The sequence below is a fragment of the Chrysochloris asiatica genome, unplaced genomic scaffold, assembly GCF_000296735.1.
Source record: "Chrysochloris asiatica unplaced genomic scaffold, ChrAsi1.0 scaffold00132, whole genome shotgun sequence".
Lineage (NCBI taxonomy): Eukaryota > Metazoa > Chordata > Mammalia > Afrosoricida > Chrysochloridae > Chrysochloris > Chrysochloris asiatica.
The window spans coordinates 2,562,622-2,578,331 of record NW_006408650.1 but is presented as its reverse complement, the minus strand read 5'-3'; the positions used below and the strand labels follow the sequence as shown (position 1 = coordinate 2,578,331).

The window sequence follows — 15,710 nt, the reverse complement described above, 5'->3', positions numbered from 1 at the left end:
AGGTCTGTTCTTTGTCCGAACGCCCTGCCCAGGCACCGCCTGCTCTCCTCCTGACAGGTGCTGTTGGAATCGGATTTTCTCCGTCTCCCTCTTCGTGGAGCACGTGCTCCTGGGGACCGAGAGTCAGATCCCTGAGCTGCTGGAGCTGGTGAAGGCCTGTACCACCTCCCTCAACAAGGTGAGGTTCAGCCTGTCTCCGCAAGGAGTGCCCATTTGCCTCCTTCCGAAATGAGAAATCTGGAGAGACACCACCTGTGTCTGCAGACTAGCAGTTTCCTCTCGGAGCAAGACACACTGGTCTTGGCATGCAGAGCAACGTGATTCCATCCCAGAGAGCGTTAAGTCTTGAATGTTGAACCACACACCTTTCTCTAGTAGCTACTCAGTGTACAGTGGCAGGAACAGGACCCCTCGAACACCTGTATGCAGAGCGGGATTCCTGCTGGTCATTAGATGCACAAGAGTGAGGGAGGGGGAGCAGATCATACTCTGGGATCAGCCTTGGAGCGTGTCTCCCTGGAACTGTCACCAGAGTCAGGAGGGCAGGGAGGCCTCTGCCCCTCCACACCCTTACATAGCTCAGGACAGGACAGGACAGTGCCCTGCAGCAGAGCCACCACCTGTGTAACTATGCTTCTCCGCGGTCACCTCCCTCAGCACAAGGTGGCCTCTCCTCACCCACAGCCTGTGACCTGCACACAAGAGTGCCAGCCAGCTACTCAGTTCATCTTTATTTCAGCCCAGAGAGAAAAGTATAGACTGAAATTTCATAGTAACAAAACTGTCCAAAGGCCTAAAGAAAGTATGAATGCATAAAGTTTGTTGTTGGTTCCAACGCATAATGACCTGTATAGGATTTCTGAGGAGCAGCTTTTAAGATCGAACCACCAACCTTGAAGTCCAGCACATTGACACACAGCACCACACCAGGACTCCGGATCACAGAGTCCTCTCTATCATCAGGTACCAACAAATGTACCATCAATTCAAAAGGTGCTGAAAAGCATTCAATAAAACTCAACACTCATCTGTGATTTGAAAAGTAAAATACTATTGGCAATGTAGGAGTAGAGGAGACCATTCCATAAGCTGATACTGCCTATGGATGTGCAGAGTAGACTTGCATCTAGAGCAAACATCACACCCAACCACAATTCCAGAGCCTTCCCACTGCTGAACATGTACCCTTCCTAAGAGTACTGTGTGTACTGCTAAATTCATAATCTAGATTTAGAACCTTCCTGTGGGTATTCAAGGGGACACACACAGGAATGTTGGGTATAGAATGGTTAACTGCCAAAAGTCGGAAACACTTAAAATGCCCTGTGGCACCGAACCCCCAAGTCAGTTTGAACTGCAAGGTCAGCAGTTCATTGGAGACTCTGTGCAACACTCTGAGTCGGAACCAACCCAACAGCACTTAGCAACAACTGGTATACACCTCAGTGAGTGCCGTGTAACCTCTGACATGAACGCTCAGAAATCCAGGTATCAGTGAGAGGCAAGTCACGGCAGCCTGTAACAGAGTGATTTGACACCATTGATATAGTTAGACAATATGCAAAACAGTAACATGTTGTTTATACAAGCATACATAGATAGTAAGGTAGCATTTTAGGAATATCCTATCTAAGAAGAGAAATGCCATCTGGAAGGGGTACTCATGGAGTGCCAACTGTATCTGTAATATATTGGTTCTTTAAGAAATGATCTAAATGCAAGCATTCTTCTATCTCGAAATGGGGAGCAGGGAGGGACCTTAAAAGAACAAGAAAGAAAGAGGGAAAAATCAGAAGCAGCAGCCTGCTCACAGAGAAGGAAATTTGAAGTTAAAGAAACTGTTAAAAACAAACAAAGACAAAAAGGCAAACAAAACAATACAGGCCTAACCTTTGCCATGTTGGACAGCTGGCAGACAGATGTGGGTCTCATTTTCTTTATTAGCTTTCGGCAACTCACTTCAGCCAACCAGCCACTCCTCTCCTCCTCTACTAATGGGATGCTTCCTTGCTGCCTTTCCCATTCAGAATCTGCAAGACAACTCTGACATCAAGACCCATAGACCTTTTGAGGCTGTAATGACGACTCTCCGTGACTGCAAAAACCAGGCCAGTACCACCTTCACCAGGTAGGTGTCAGACGCTGGATCCGTAAGGAGGATTCTGACCTGCTTCCATCTTTACCTTATCATAATCACCTTGTTTGCTTCAGGACTGATCCCCACACTTCTTGGTTCTAGATATGGAATTCAGCCATGTCCCATTTGTCTGGGCGATGCACAGGATCCTGTCTGTCTGCCCTGTGACCATGTCTACTGCCAAGGATGCATCCGCGCCTGGCTCATCCCAGGGCAGATGAGATGCCCTTTCTGTTTAACCGATTTGCCAGAAAACTTCTGTCTGACTGTTTCCCAAGAGTACAGGTACTATCCCTGTCTCCTAAAATATTTTTTGTTCTTTTTAAAATCATAGTAAGGTGGTGATGGTGGGGGATAGTGTGACCTTGAGGTTAGCAGCCTGACTTGTGACCACTATGCCACCAGAGCTCCTGGTCCTAAAAGGAGTTGTACCTAAATCATGTCTATAGCAGTTTTGATGACCAGCTCTAACCAATGTAAAGACATAGTTGTATTTTTTAATGTACATATAAAACACCATCCAAATCCATATTACTATGTATGGAGCTGCAGTGCAACAAATTCTACAAGGCTTTTGACCATGTCTTTCCACCAATCCTAAGGTCGGCCATAGAGAAACACGCCCAATTCCGGCAGATGTGCAACAGTTTCTTTGTAGACCTGGTTTCCACCATGTGCTTCAAAGACAACACTCCACCTCAGAGAGATGTCATTGAGGCCCTGCTGTCTTTACTCTTTGTGCAAAAGGAGCTCTTGAGAGAGGCCCCCCAGAGTAAGTGGCTTTCATCTTACAGACCTAACAGTTAGTCTCTCCTTCACTTATCTTTGTACATCTGATGAACCCTGAGCTACTTTTTTCTTTCTGATTTAAGGACATCGTGAGCACACAAAATCTCTCTCCCCATTTGATGATGTGGTAGATAAGACACCTGTCATCCGCTCGGTGGTATTGAAACTGCTACTGAAGTACAGGTAAGAGCAACTCCCTTTGAGAATTGCTTCTAGAAAGCCTTGACTCTTCGCTTTACACTCTTCACCCCATCCCCATCCCAATCCTGACTCTCTCTTTGCGGCCAAGTTTCTTTTTCATGAGTAATGTGGCACTGTAGGACAAGTCGGAGGTTCAAACTCACCAGTTGCTCCTCGGAAACCCTATACAGGCTTGCTATTAGTCAGAACCATCTCGAAGGCACTTTAGCAACAATAACCAATAAGGTCATAATTTTGAGAAGTTTTACAGTGAGACCACTTGGTTCGTACATTGATATTGGTTGTGTGTGTCCACATCTTCACACAGAGGAAATGTGTGTGATATAGTCACAAGCACACATTTAGCAAAGAAGAAAATGGTAAGTGGGAAAGAGCCACACTGTTCTGAAAATGCAGGAAGGAACCCAGGAGTCAGGAATCGAGGATTCTGACCCTACTTCTACAGCAGTCGGGCTTTGTGTTATTAGGGCAGTAACGTCGAATCCGCTAAAGCTTTCTTTCAATTCTTGAATTTCTGATTTTTGAATGGGTAGGAGAAACCCTTAGAGCAGGGGTCAGAGCTCAGTAGTTTTGTGAAACTACCATATTTTGGAAAACTCTGAGAAAGTTTATCTGTATTCTTAAGGCTTCTGCTTGCAGAAGGTCCTCATTGTACTCAGCGGAATTCTGACTTGACAGCATATACTTTGAAATGTTGGCAAAATCAAGATTCTGTAATAGAAGTCTTACAGAAAACAGCTATTTCCAAATTTCATATGTAAATTCAAACTCAGGAGACATTAGATTTCTACAATGGGACTTCAAAAGTTCATGAAAAAAAATGGAATGAAAAGATAATAGTAATTTTATGTACAAAGTGGAGTTGCTGCATCTTGGTGGGCATTTCATTTTCTTTATGTTTCATCATTTGTGAACTAGTCTGCTCAACACAAGCTTCCTAAAGGATTTTCACATAAAATCATCATACATATGCACTAGAGTATTAGTAAAAGTATTACGGAATGTCAGAAGAACAAACAAATCTGTGTTTGAAGAAGTACAACCAGAATGCACCTTAGAAACCAAGATGGTGAGACTTCGTCTCTCATACGTCGGACATGTTATCAGGAGTGACCAGTCCCTGAGAAGGACGTCATGCTTGGTAAAGTGGAGGGTCAGCAAGAAAGAGGAAGATCGATCCCCAGTGAGATGGATGAAGTGGCACAGTGGCAGCAGCAATGGACTCAAGTGTAAGCCCGAATGTGAGGTTGGCCCAGGACCAGGCAGTGCTTCATTCTATTGTGCATCAGGCCACTGTGAGTCAGAACCAACTCCATGGCACCTAATAACAACACAATTATACTTTACTAGATATTTCAAATTATTTGCTTTCCAGATACATAGCTGTCTTCCAGATTTCTTGGCATAGACGAGTGAGCACCTCCAATGCTTCATCAGTTAGTTTAAACAAAGATTTCTGTTTGTAGTCTGTCAGTTCCTGGAGCCTTGCTTTTTACCAGTGCCTTCAGTGCAGCTTGGACTTTTCTCTTCGGTGCCATTGGTTTTTTGATCATATGCTACCTCTTGAAATGGTTGAATAGCAATCATTACTTTTTGGTACAATGACTTTGTAGTCTTTCCATCTTCTTTTGATATTTTATTCATCATTCAGCATTTGCTCATAGAATTCTTCAATATTGTAAGTCATGAGATGAAATAGAGAACAGATGATCTATAATATGGAATTTTGTATATTCCTGGTGTGGTGCTGCAGGATAAGCAGTGGACTGCAAACCACAAGGTAGGCTGTTCCAACCCACCAACTGCTCCTCAGAAACCCTGTACAGGGGCGCTCTGAATCAGAATTGACTTGACAGCACTTAACAACAATAATATTGTGCTAAATATTTTCAATAAAATCAAGTTGCAAACTATTATACATACATAGTATGCATATGGAGTCCTGGTGTGGCACTGTGGGTTAATGCACTGGACTGCAAGGTCAGTTTGAACCACAGTGTCTGTGGTTCAAGCTTACCAGCTGCTCCTGGGAAACCCTATACAGGGTATCTATGAGTTGGAATCGATTGGACAGCACTTAACAATACTAACAGTATATATATATATGCATATTCATGTGTCTTTGTTGATGATGTTGATGTTGTTATGTACGATGGAGTCGGTTCCAACTCATAGTGACCCTGTACAGGGTTTCCGAGGCTGTAAATCTTTACAAGAGTAGAAAGCCTCATCTTTCTACCGCGGAACAGCTGGTTAGTTTTGAACTGCCGACCTTGAGGTTAGCAGCCCGATTTGTAACCACTACGCTACAGGTGTAGAAACATACATAAATGTATACATATTTGATAATAAGTCTCTAAATCTGAGATAATTTGTCATAACATTCCTCTTTTAACAGCTTCCATGAAGTAAAAGATTATATTCAGGATTACTTGTCTCTGTTAGAGAAGAAAGCCTTCCTCACTGAAGATAAAACCGAGCTCTATGCCCTCTTCATCAACTGCCTGGAGGTAAGCTAGAGCGTCCCAGCATTGCTTTTGCCAACGTCCTGAACCACAGGCTTCATACAATGAAGAGTGCTTCTGAAAAATTGCACAGTATCATGTGAATCTGTTCATACGGGAAAAGAAAGGTTTCAAAGACAGTGCTTTTGCCTTAAACTGTTGTCTCTACTGCCATCTGTGTGCCTCAGAAAGGACCCCCACCGAAGGGTAACAGTCTTCGTCTCGGCACGTCTGACTTACTTTTCTTCTTGTCGTATTGTACTCATTTCCACGATTTTCACAATACATAGGAAAACACTTAGATTTTACAAAACACTTTCCTTCTTGCTCCTAAAATAAGGACTGGAAAACATCACACTCAAACCTCCAACAAAGCAGCTGTTGTTAAGTGCCATCAAGTCGATTTCAACGCATAGCGACCCTGTATAGGGTTTCCGAGGAGCATCTGTGGCCTTGAACTGACACCTTCAGGTTCAAAGCAACCTTTGTATAAAGTGCCACACCAACAAAGCAGATCTCGTCTCTTTGTTGTTGTTAGGTGCCATCATAGCAACCCCTACGTACAATGGAACAAAACACTGCCCAGTCCTGTGCCAACCTCACAGTCGTTGCTATGTTTGAGCCCACTGCCATTGCCTCTGTGCATCATGGTGGGGGTCTTCCTCTTGTTCTCTGACCCTCCACTTTACCAAACATGCTGATATCTTTCTTCAGAGACTGCTCCTTCCTATGCCCACAGTGTGAGAGATGAAGTCTGGCCATCCTGGCTTCCAAAGAGCACTCCAGCTGTACTTCTTCCAACACAGATAGGTTTGTTCTTTTGGCAGCCCATGGCACTTTCAGTATTCTCCTCCAACACCATAACTCAAATGCACCAATTCTTCTACCGTCTCCCTTATTCACTATGCAGCTTTCACCTGCCTGTGAGCTAGACTTCACCCTTCCTTAGCTCTGTAGGAGTCACACGGTGGCAATTTTACAAAGGGACTTGCATACTAAAAAGAATAATATCCTTTTTATCTCACTCTTTGTTCCTAGGATTCAATACATGAGAAAACTAGTGCTATCTCTGAAAATGAGGAACTGAACTACATACGAGAGGAAGCTCAGTACCTTGGGACTTATTCTCCACTGAGTCATGGCCCAAAGCCTGTTAAGGAGGCTTCCATTGGATACCTGCAGACAATGGCTCGGATCCGCCTCTGTCTCGACAGAGCTTCAGATTTCCTCTTTGAGCTTCATGCGGGTTCAGGCAAGTCGTCCTCACTGCCTCGCTCCACCTTGGGCCAATCATTCCTTGTTGTTAGGTTCCATCGAGTTGGTACTGACTCATACCAACCTTATGCACAACAGAACAAAACATTGCCCAGTCCTGCGTCAGTCTACAATTGCTGCTACGCTTCAGTCCATTGCTGCTGCCACTGTGCCAACCCATTGGGGGTCTTCCTCTTTTTCCCCAACTCTCCACTTCACGAAACATGATATCCTTCTCCAGGAACTGGTCCCTCCTGATAACGTGTTCAAAGTATGGGAGATGAAGTCTGGCCATCCTGGCTTCCGAGGAGCATCCTGGTTGTATTTCTTACGACACAGATTGTTTTTGTTTGTTTGTTTTTGCAGTCATGGTACTTTTAATATTCTCTCCCAACACTATAACTCAAATGCATTAATTCTTCTACAGTGTTCCTTATTTACTGTCCAATCTTGCACATGCATATGAGCGTATTGACAATACCATGGCTTGTGTCAGGCGCACCTCAGTCATCAGACTGACATATTTGTTCTTGAACATTTTAAAGAGGTCTTGTGCAGCAGATTTGCCTAATACAATATGTTGTTTGATCTCTTGACTGCTGCTTCCATGAGTGTTGATGGTTAATCCAAGCAAAATGAAGTCCTTGACAACTTCAGTCTTTTCCCATTTGTATGGATGTTGCTTATTGGTCCAGTGATGAGGATTTTTTTAAGTTTTTATAGTGAATTGAGTGATAGTTTACATGGGAGAACATCGGTTTTATACTCATTGTTTCATTGCAATGATTACAATCTTCTTCATGCATCATCATTCAGCAGTATTTGCTTCTATTCCCTCTGGGTTTTGTTGTTTTTTGTTTTTTGTTTTAAAACTTCTACCTTTACAGTTGTCACAGTTGCAATTAGTCATGATAACAATTATTCACTATGGAACCATAAGAATCTTATCCCCATCTCCTATCACCAGAGGTGTCTAGACAAGATGAAAACTATTCATTGGGGATTCTACCTTTCCGCACACACTCTGAAACTAAACTCCCTCTTGAAAACTTGTAAGCCAGTCACTTTGTGCCTTTATAGATCCCCCATTTTAATAATAATAATAATCCCGCAATGTCTGAGTTGCCCTTTCCTATTAACCCTGTAGTATACAGAAGGGACTGGATTGATACCTGATGTGAAGACTCCTTCCCTCTCAGTTGGTATTTTGAGCTACTACATCCATAAGTATAGGTCAAGTTCACAGTGATGAGGATTTTTGTTTTCTTTACATTGAGATGCAATCCATTCTTCATCAGTATTTTAAGTACACTTCACTTTCAGCAAGCTGCATATTACAGGTTGTTAATGAGTCTTCCTGATGCTACGTTTTTCTTCATAAAACCCAGCTTCTCGGATTATTTGCTTAGCATACAGGTTGAATAAGTATGGTGAAAGAATACAACCGTGGTGTACACCTTTCCTAATTATAAGCCATTTGGTGTTCCCCTGTTCTGTTCAAACAACTGCATTTTGGATTATGTACCAGTTCCTCATGAGCACAATTAACTGTTCTGTAATACTTATTTTCCACAATGTTATCCATAGCTTCTTTATGATCCACACAATCAAAAGCCTTTGCGTAGTCAATAAAACATCTTTCTGGAATTCTCTGCTTTTAGCCAATATCCATCTGATTTCAGCAATGTTCCACATCCTCTTCTGATTCCAGCTTGAACCTCTGGAAGTTCTCTGTCAATGTATACTTGCAGCCATTTTTGAATTTTCTTTGGCAAAATTTAACTTGCACACTATAGTAATGATATTTTCTGATGATTTCCACATTCCATTGGCCACCTCTCTTTGGAACGGGGAAAATACGGATTTTCTAATCAGTTGGCCAAGTAGCTGTCTTCCAAATTTCTTAGCATAGATAAGTGAGTGTCTCCAGTGCTGCATCAGTTTGTTGAGAGCTTTCAATTGTAGCCTATCAATTCCTGGTTCCTTGATCTTTCCAGTACCTTTAGCACACATTGGACTTCTTCCTTCAAACTCACTGGCTCTTATCATATGCTATCTCTTGAAATAGGTGAACATTGACCATTTCTTTTTGGTATAGTCCTCCCATCTTGTTTTGATGCTTTCTGCATTATTCACTATTTTGCCCTTAGAATCCTTCAATATTGCAAGCTGAAGCTTGAGTTTTTTCTTCAGTTTCCTCTGCTTGAGAAATGTTGAGTGTATTCTTCTCTTTTGGGTTTCTAACTGCAGTTCTTTGCCTATTTCATTATAATATTTGACTTTATCTTCTCAAACTGCCCTTTGAAATTTTCTACTCAGCTCTTTTACATCCTCATTTCTTCCATTTGCTTTAGCATCTCTATACTGGAGAGCAAGTTTCAGAGTCTCTCCTGACATCCATTTTGGTCTTTTCCTTGTTTCTTGACTTTTTAATGACTTTTTGCTTTCATCCCACAACTCTTCTGGTCATCAGTCTTAGTGTATAATGCACCAAATGTGCTCTTCAGATGATCTCTAAATCTAGGTAAGATATGGTTCAAGGTCATACTTTGGCTCTTGTGGACTTGTTTTAATTTCTTCATCTTCAGCCTGATTTTGTATTTGAGCAATAGATGGTCTGTTTCACAGTCTTCCCCTGATGACATGGAGCTCTTCTATCGTCTCGTGCTACAAATGTAGTCAGTTTGATTTCTGGGTATTCCATCTGGTGAGGTTCATGTGTATAGTCATCTTTTATGTTGTTTTAAAAAGGTATTCGCAATCAACAAGTCATTAATCTTATAAAATTCTATCATTTGAGTTCCAGCATTGTTTCTATCGCCAAGGCCATATTTTCCAATTGCTGATCCTTCCTCTTTCCAACCTTTGCATTCCAATGGCCAGTAATTATCAATATATCTTAATTGCATGTTTGACCAATTTTAGACTGAAGAAGTTGGTAGAATTCTTCAAGTTCACCATCACTTGTTTTAGTGGTTGGTGCATAAATCTGAATAATAGTAGTATTAAGTGGTCTTCCTTGTAGGCATATGAATATTATCCTATCACTATCCTATCACAAACTGTGTTGTAATTCAAGACAAATCCTGATATGTTCTTTTTGGTGATGAATGTGATGCCATTCCTCTTCAATTTATCATTCCCAGCATAGTAAACCATGTATTGTTAGATTCAGAATGTCCTCCAATACCTGTGTATTTTAGCTCACTAATGCCTAGGATCTGCTGGTGTGGCATAGTGGGATAATGCACTGGACTGAAAGGTCAGTTTGAACCACAGGGTCGGTGGTTCAAATTCACCAGCCTCTCCTCGAAACCCTATACAAGATTGTTATGAGTCAGAACTGACTCAACGGCACTTACCAACAACAGCAACGCCTATGATACTGATGTCCATTTCATTTTTGGCAATTTCCATTTTTCCCAGATTCATACTTGGGTACATTCCATGTTCCAATTCGTAATGTACGTTTACAGCTGTTTCTCTTCATTTTGAGTTGTGCCCCATCAGTAAATAAAGGTCCTGCAGGCTTTACTCCATTTGCATCATCATGGTCAGCTCTGCTTTGAGGAGGCAGCTCTTCCCCAGTTGTATCTGAGTGCCTTCCAACCTGAGGGGCTCATCTTCCAGCACTCTATCTGACATGATTCTGTTACTCTTCATCCTGTTTCAATATTCAATATATTGGTACTAACAGTGTTCCTCTGCTTTACATAAGGTTTTCAGGGACTGACTCTTCGGGAGTAATCATTCCCTCCTCCCTACTCGTTGTCTGGAAGCTCAGCTGAAACCTGTCCATCCTGGGTGACCCTGCTGGGATTTAAAATACCCATGGCGTAACTTCTAGAACCACAACAACACACAAGCCACCACAATAGAATAAACTGACAGACAAGTTGTGGCAAGTGTCCTTAGTATTTAGAAACTCAGAAGAAAGGAAAACTGATTTTGAAAGCGGGATTGGTCCCTCCTACATTCCCTTTCTTCTGGAATCATTTTGCTGTGAACTAAGGAGCAGTAACCATGCTCGTTAGCAGCTTCGTGTCCAGGACCATTGTCTAGTACATAGTCCAGTCACCTGCACTCACCCACTTTCTCAATGAACTTTCCAGGAATTGCTGAGGAAAAGCAGCGCTATCTGCAGCAAGTTCAGCACTTCTGTATCAAAGCCAAGAACGACTGGTTCCGGGTGTACTTGGTGAGGAGGCTCGCGAACCAGCACACAATGGAGTTTGTGCAGAGATTTGCCAGACGGGGTCACCCAGCCCAGTGGGTGTTCCCCAAGGAAGTCATTGTACAGCAGGTGAGAAGTGCTGTCCCTGGCCAGCTCTTGCTAAGGCTCCCTGCTTCCTCCTCATCCTCACTCACTTGCACAGCCACTAAGGAAACAGGAGGCTCTGGGAGGGTCCTTTGCCTTGGTGCTTCGTCATGGTGTGTAGCCTGCCTGCCATTGTGAGAGAGAGTGTGTATGTGCACAGGTTTCTTCATCTACATATAAAGCTTATTGAGGTGTCACTTCTGATTGAGTGTGACACAGGCAAAGTAAAAGAAGGGGTCTGTGGCCTGTGCTTTCATCACATTCATCTGTAGGAGCTCTTCTGTTTACGGCAGAGACCGGAGAGAATGAAAACTGTGGATAAAAGAGCTGCAGTATGCTTGGCTCACGACCTTGCTGTGGTCCTCCCCTAGTGTTTAGAAATGAACAAATCCTCACTGTCCAGCAGTAAAAGTTCAGACATTTTGTTTGTCTGAAGTCAGCTGGCCTTTGGCATTATGCGTTCAGTAGAGAAAAAGCATCAGCAGGATCAGCAATGCCTTCTGCCCAGGCTTGTCCCTCATGTATCCCGCTACCTCTTCCTGAGGAGGATGCTCTTCCCAAAGACGGCACTTGATGGTTAGGCCTGTGTGTGAGCAGGGCTCCCAGCTCAGCCCCCTTGAGACCTCTTTATCTATAGAGGCAGTTCTTTGCAAACATTCTCTGTCCTGATTAAGCCCTGTCTTCCTGACTTGCAGGAGGACTATCCAGGCCAGCTGGACCGATTCCTGGTGTACGGCGATGGATACAAGGCTCTTCGTGATGCGGTCGGGAGAGCTGTCCTCGAGTGCAATCCCAAGGGCATCACAGCTGCTCTGGAGGTAATGGGACTCCAGGTTTCTCTGGGGCACAAGATGGTCCCCACTCAGGGCCCACATCTCTCTTAGGTGTGTAAATGATGCCGTGGTGATAGCTCAGTGAAGAGCTCTGCCGAGTAGCACACTACACCCACAGTCAGGTGCCTGGGGCCTTCGTGGTTGCAGTGGATGGTGCTACTTGTGGCCTACGTCCTGAATACTATAACAATAGTCGTTGAGTTGCTCGGTTGACCACTTTGTGTTTTGCTGGACAGTCAAGGTCATCAGAAGCTCATTTTCAATTTGAGCATGCCCATTACTTCCCATGAGACTGAAGAATCACTTCTTCTATGTGTACATACACTCACTCATACTTCAAGTATATCTGCTCACTGTGTGTTTATTTTTATAAAGATGTAAGACTTTCCGAATGTAATCTTTAAAGTGTTTAGGTCTTGCTTCCTTTTGAATCCCTGTTGGCCCTGCTGGAAAAGAGAAAATCAAATATCCTCTCTCTGCGTAGGACAATTGTAGTTGACTAGTAAATGCATCAGCGCTGGTACTCTGTCATGTTGTTGTTGTTGTTAAGTGCCATCGAGTCGGGTCCAACCCATAGCGACCCTGTACAGGGTTTCCGAGGGTGTAAATCTTTACGGGAGTAGAAAGCCTCTCCTGATAAATATGCTTTGAGGCTATGGTGCGGTCCAAGAACTATTTGTCAGACGATCTGGACGTGTAGGAGCCTAGGAGTACAGGGACTTGGGAAAGGTTTCCTCACCTTCTTTATGGTTTGGGGTTGATCCACATTCCATATTAACATACGGGTCATACTGGACTCTGATAGATCTGTATCTTTTAAAATTCTCACGGATTATTTTTGCTTTCTCAGGCCAGTAAGGACTCTAACGCTCAGCAGGCAGTCCACTTACTGTTGGCGCTCTTCCGGGAGGTCACTGTCTTGTACAGATCCCGTAACGCAAGGATCTTCCGTACGCCAGAGGTGAGGTTCATTACTTGGTGTTTCTTTTCAGTCTCAGTATTTAGAGGAGCTTTTTTGGATGGATGTAAAAGTCACAAATACACATTTGCCCGTAGTGTTTTTATTTAGAATGTGAAGTTTCCCACCATGTTAGGTAAAGAATCTATTTTCTGTTAAATCAAAGCTTTTAGAATTGCAATTAAAACTAAAGACTATAAGGTGATGTTTCCCAAAACGGGCTATCAAAATTAGTGTTTAAGTATGCACTTGCTGTGTTTGTATATGAAAATTCTCTTCCCTAAACCTAAGTATTTTCCATCAAAAATAGGTGAAAAATACTTACCTGGCAGGGGAGATACCATGATCATGAAGGTGGTTTTCCCAGGGCGAGGTTTATCCATTGCACTCCGCATGTGCTGAGCCCTTCGATTTCCCCAAATGTGGGAAACTCGACTGCAGAATTTGTGGTAGTAGGGGATTGCGTTCGCGTTCTCCCCTGGGGAAAAAAAAAAAAAGTGATAATCATTTTTACATTGAAATTTGATGTTTATTTGGTATTAAAATATATGGATAACTCTAAACAAACCTTTGAATTCTCATAATAGTCTCCTCTGATATGTTTTACTATAAAAAAACATTTTTCTTGTCAGCAATGTGAGGCTGTGAACAGATTCATTGAAGACACAGAGACCCTTTCTCCTGAAATCAGACATTTTGCGACATCCCTTGTGGCCAACACTCAGCCATTGCTGACAGCAGTTCCCAGTGACGGAGGCCTTGACACAACAGTGACAGAGATGGTTGTTCACGCAGCAGCCACCCTTCTCTGTGCACAGAACAAGGTCTTGGAACCCCTGAAGAACCTGGCCTTCTTCCCGGGCCACATGCTGGTAAGATGGGTGTGGAATCATTTGTCACTTTACTGTAGGCATGGAGAGTAATGGACATTGTCACCCTCCAGTTTCTCATTCTGCCTCTTATGTCATTTCATCTGTTTGCCCACAGTGATGGGCAGTTATGTTTTCTCCATAGATAGCTTTTGAAGGCGGGAGGAAAAGAGAAGCAGTTGTTCATTTTCTTATTCTAGGATTCCTGCTGAACAACATCAGTCCATGAGTTTGCTCACTTAGTTAACTCTAGCTCTGCTTTTGCCCCCAGAATGCTTTTCTTCCCACCATGCCTGAAGACTTGCTGGCTCAAGCTAGGCGTTGGATGGGTCTGGAAGGAGTCCGCTGGTACAGTAAGTAGTGGTGTCTCAGGTGGAATGACACCATCCTCAGCTCTCCAGAGCAGTGCCATGCCCCTAGAATTAGATTGGGACCCAAAGAGTTTACATCTGAAGGTACAAGAGTACCACCTCGTTCTGCCTTTGGCACCTTTCGGAACTTCAGTTGCCCATAGGAAATGGCACTGTACTGATGATGGATGGTCCAAAGCATTTGCTTTCTTAATCATGAAGAATCAAGGCCCTAAGATACACACTAGTGCTGACTAATGGGGGAGTGGGGAGTGGGACGAGGTTGGGAACTACATGAGAGGCTCATTAAAGGGCCAGAGCAAAGTATAACCAAGGTTTGACCCGAAGATAGCTCTTCTGAAGTAGAAAACTGAGAGACAGAATAATACAACTCACAACTGCATCTGAAATTTGCTGTTACCCTGAATAAATAATTAATCTTTTAAAATGACATTTAAAGGTTGTTTAGAAAACATGCTCTGATGAAAAAAACAAAGAGGAAAGTGTCAAATCCTGCCTCTCCCAAAGTAACTCCAGTACAAGCCACTAATCTTTTTCTTTGCTTTTAAAATTAAATTCAGAAACATTTTTTCAATCACAACATAAAGTTATTGAGCTGTTATACTATCAACTGTGCCAAACAGCCAGTACTGAAGCTAAGAAAGTAGTTTAAGATGACTGGTAACGTGCTCAGGATAGCCAGAGTACATTATATTTCAGTTACGTTCCCTTTCAAACATGGTCATGAGGTGAAGCTTCCTCAGCTAACATGCACCTTGTTCTTCTAACAGCTTGTCCCAGAGGCCATCCGTGCTCTGTAGGAGAGGTGAGTCGGGGTTTGGGAAAGGGTCTGCTAGGCTCTAAATGTGGGCTCTTTGAGGTCTGAGGAGAGGGAGCCGTTGAAGAGGGCGAGAACGGGGACCTGGATCTTCTAGGGGGCGATTCCTGGTGTGGCACTGTAGAATCAGTACTGAACTGCGAACCACAAGGTCAGCAGTTGAAGCCCACCAGCTGTTGTAAGGAAACCCTATAGAGGGTAGCTATGAGTTATGACCAACTTGACGACCCTTAACAAGAACAGCAGATCTTCTGGGGAGAACACAGACTCATTCAGAAGACTGTCCCCGGTGTTCCAACCACACATCTAAGTGGTGATAAGCTGTCAGTACAGGGAGGCTTGGGGGTGCCTGGGCATTGTGGACGAAATCATCCTTTCTTGTGGTAATCCTTTTCTGTCCGGTGCAGGGTAGAATGTTTAGCAGTATCTCTGGCCTCGACTCACTAGATGTCAGGGAGAACCCCCAGTCAAACATGACAACTAAAATGTCTCCAAACATGCCAGGGGCTCCCAGGGAGACGGAACTGTCACTGGCTGCGTGCTACTGGTAGCCATCCTTTCTTGCCACTGCAGTGTGAGGTCACAGGTCCTCGCTGAATGACAAAGTGCTGACTAGACCACAGGCAGCATCACTTGCCCACTGAGCAGAGGGTGGAGAC

The 15,710-nt window shown here is 43.4% G+C and overlaps 1 protein-coding gene across 1 annotated transcript in view; it reads left to right on the top strand.

Annotated features, from left to right (window-relative positions):
* Nucleotides 1-15,710, top strand: part of RNF213 (ring finger protein 213) — a 129,583-nt gene that overhangs the window by 94,095 nt on the left and 19,778 nt on the right. The window contains exons 41-53 of the mRNA XM_006869642.1: nt 58-178; nt 2,028-2,128; nt 2,240-2,422; nt 2,740-2,909; nt 3,010-3,109; nt 5,526-5,637; nt 6,670-6,883; nt 10,998-11,200; nt 11,902-12,021; nt 12,887-12,997; nt 13,627-13,866; nt 14,135-14,216; nt 15,005-15,039. Of these exons, the coding sequence (XP_006869704.1) occupies nt 58-178; nt 2,028-2,128; nt 2,240-2,422; nt 2,740-2,909; nt 3,010-3,109; nt 5,526-5,637; nt 6,670-6,883; nt 10,998-11,200; nt 11,902-12,021; nt 12,887-12,997; nt 13,627-13,866; nt 14,135-14,216; nt 15,005-15,039 (1,792 nt within the window). The remainder of the gene's footprint in view (nt 1-57; nt 179-2,027; nt 2,129-2,239; nt 2,423-2,739; nt 2,910-3,009; nt 3,110-5,525; nt 5,638-6,669; nt 6,884-10,997; nt 11,201-11,901; nt 12,022-12,886; nt 12,998-13,626; nt 13,867-14,134; nt 14,217-15,004; nt 15,040-15,710) is intronic.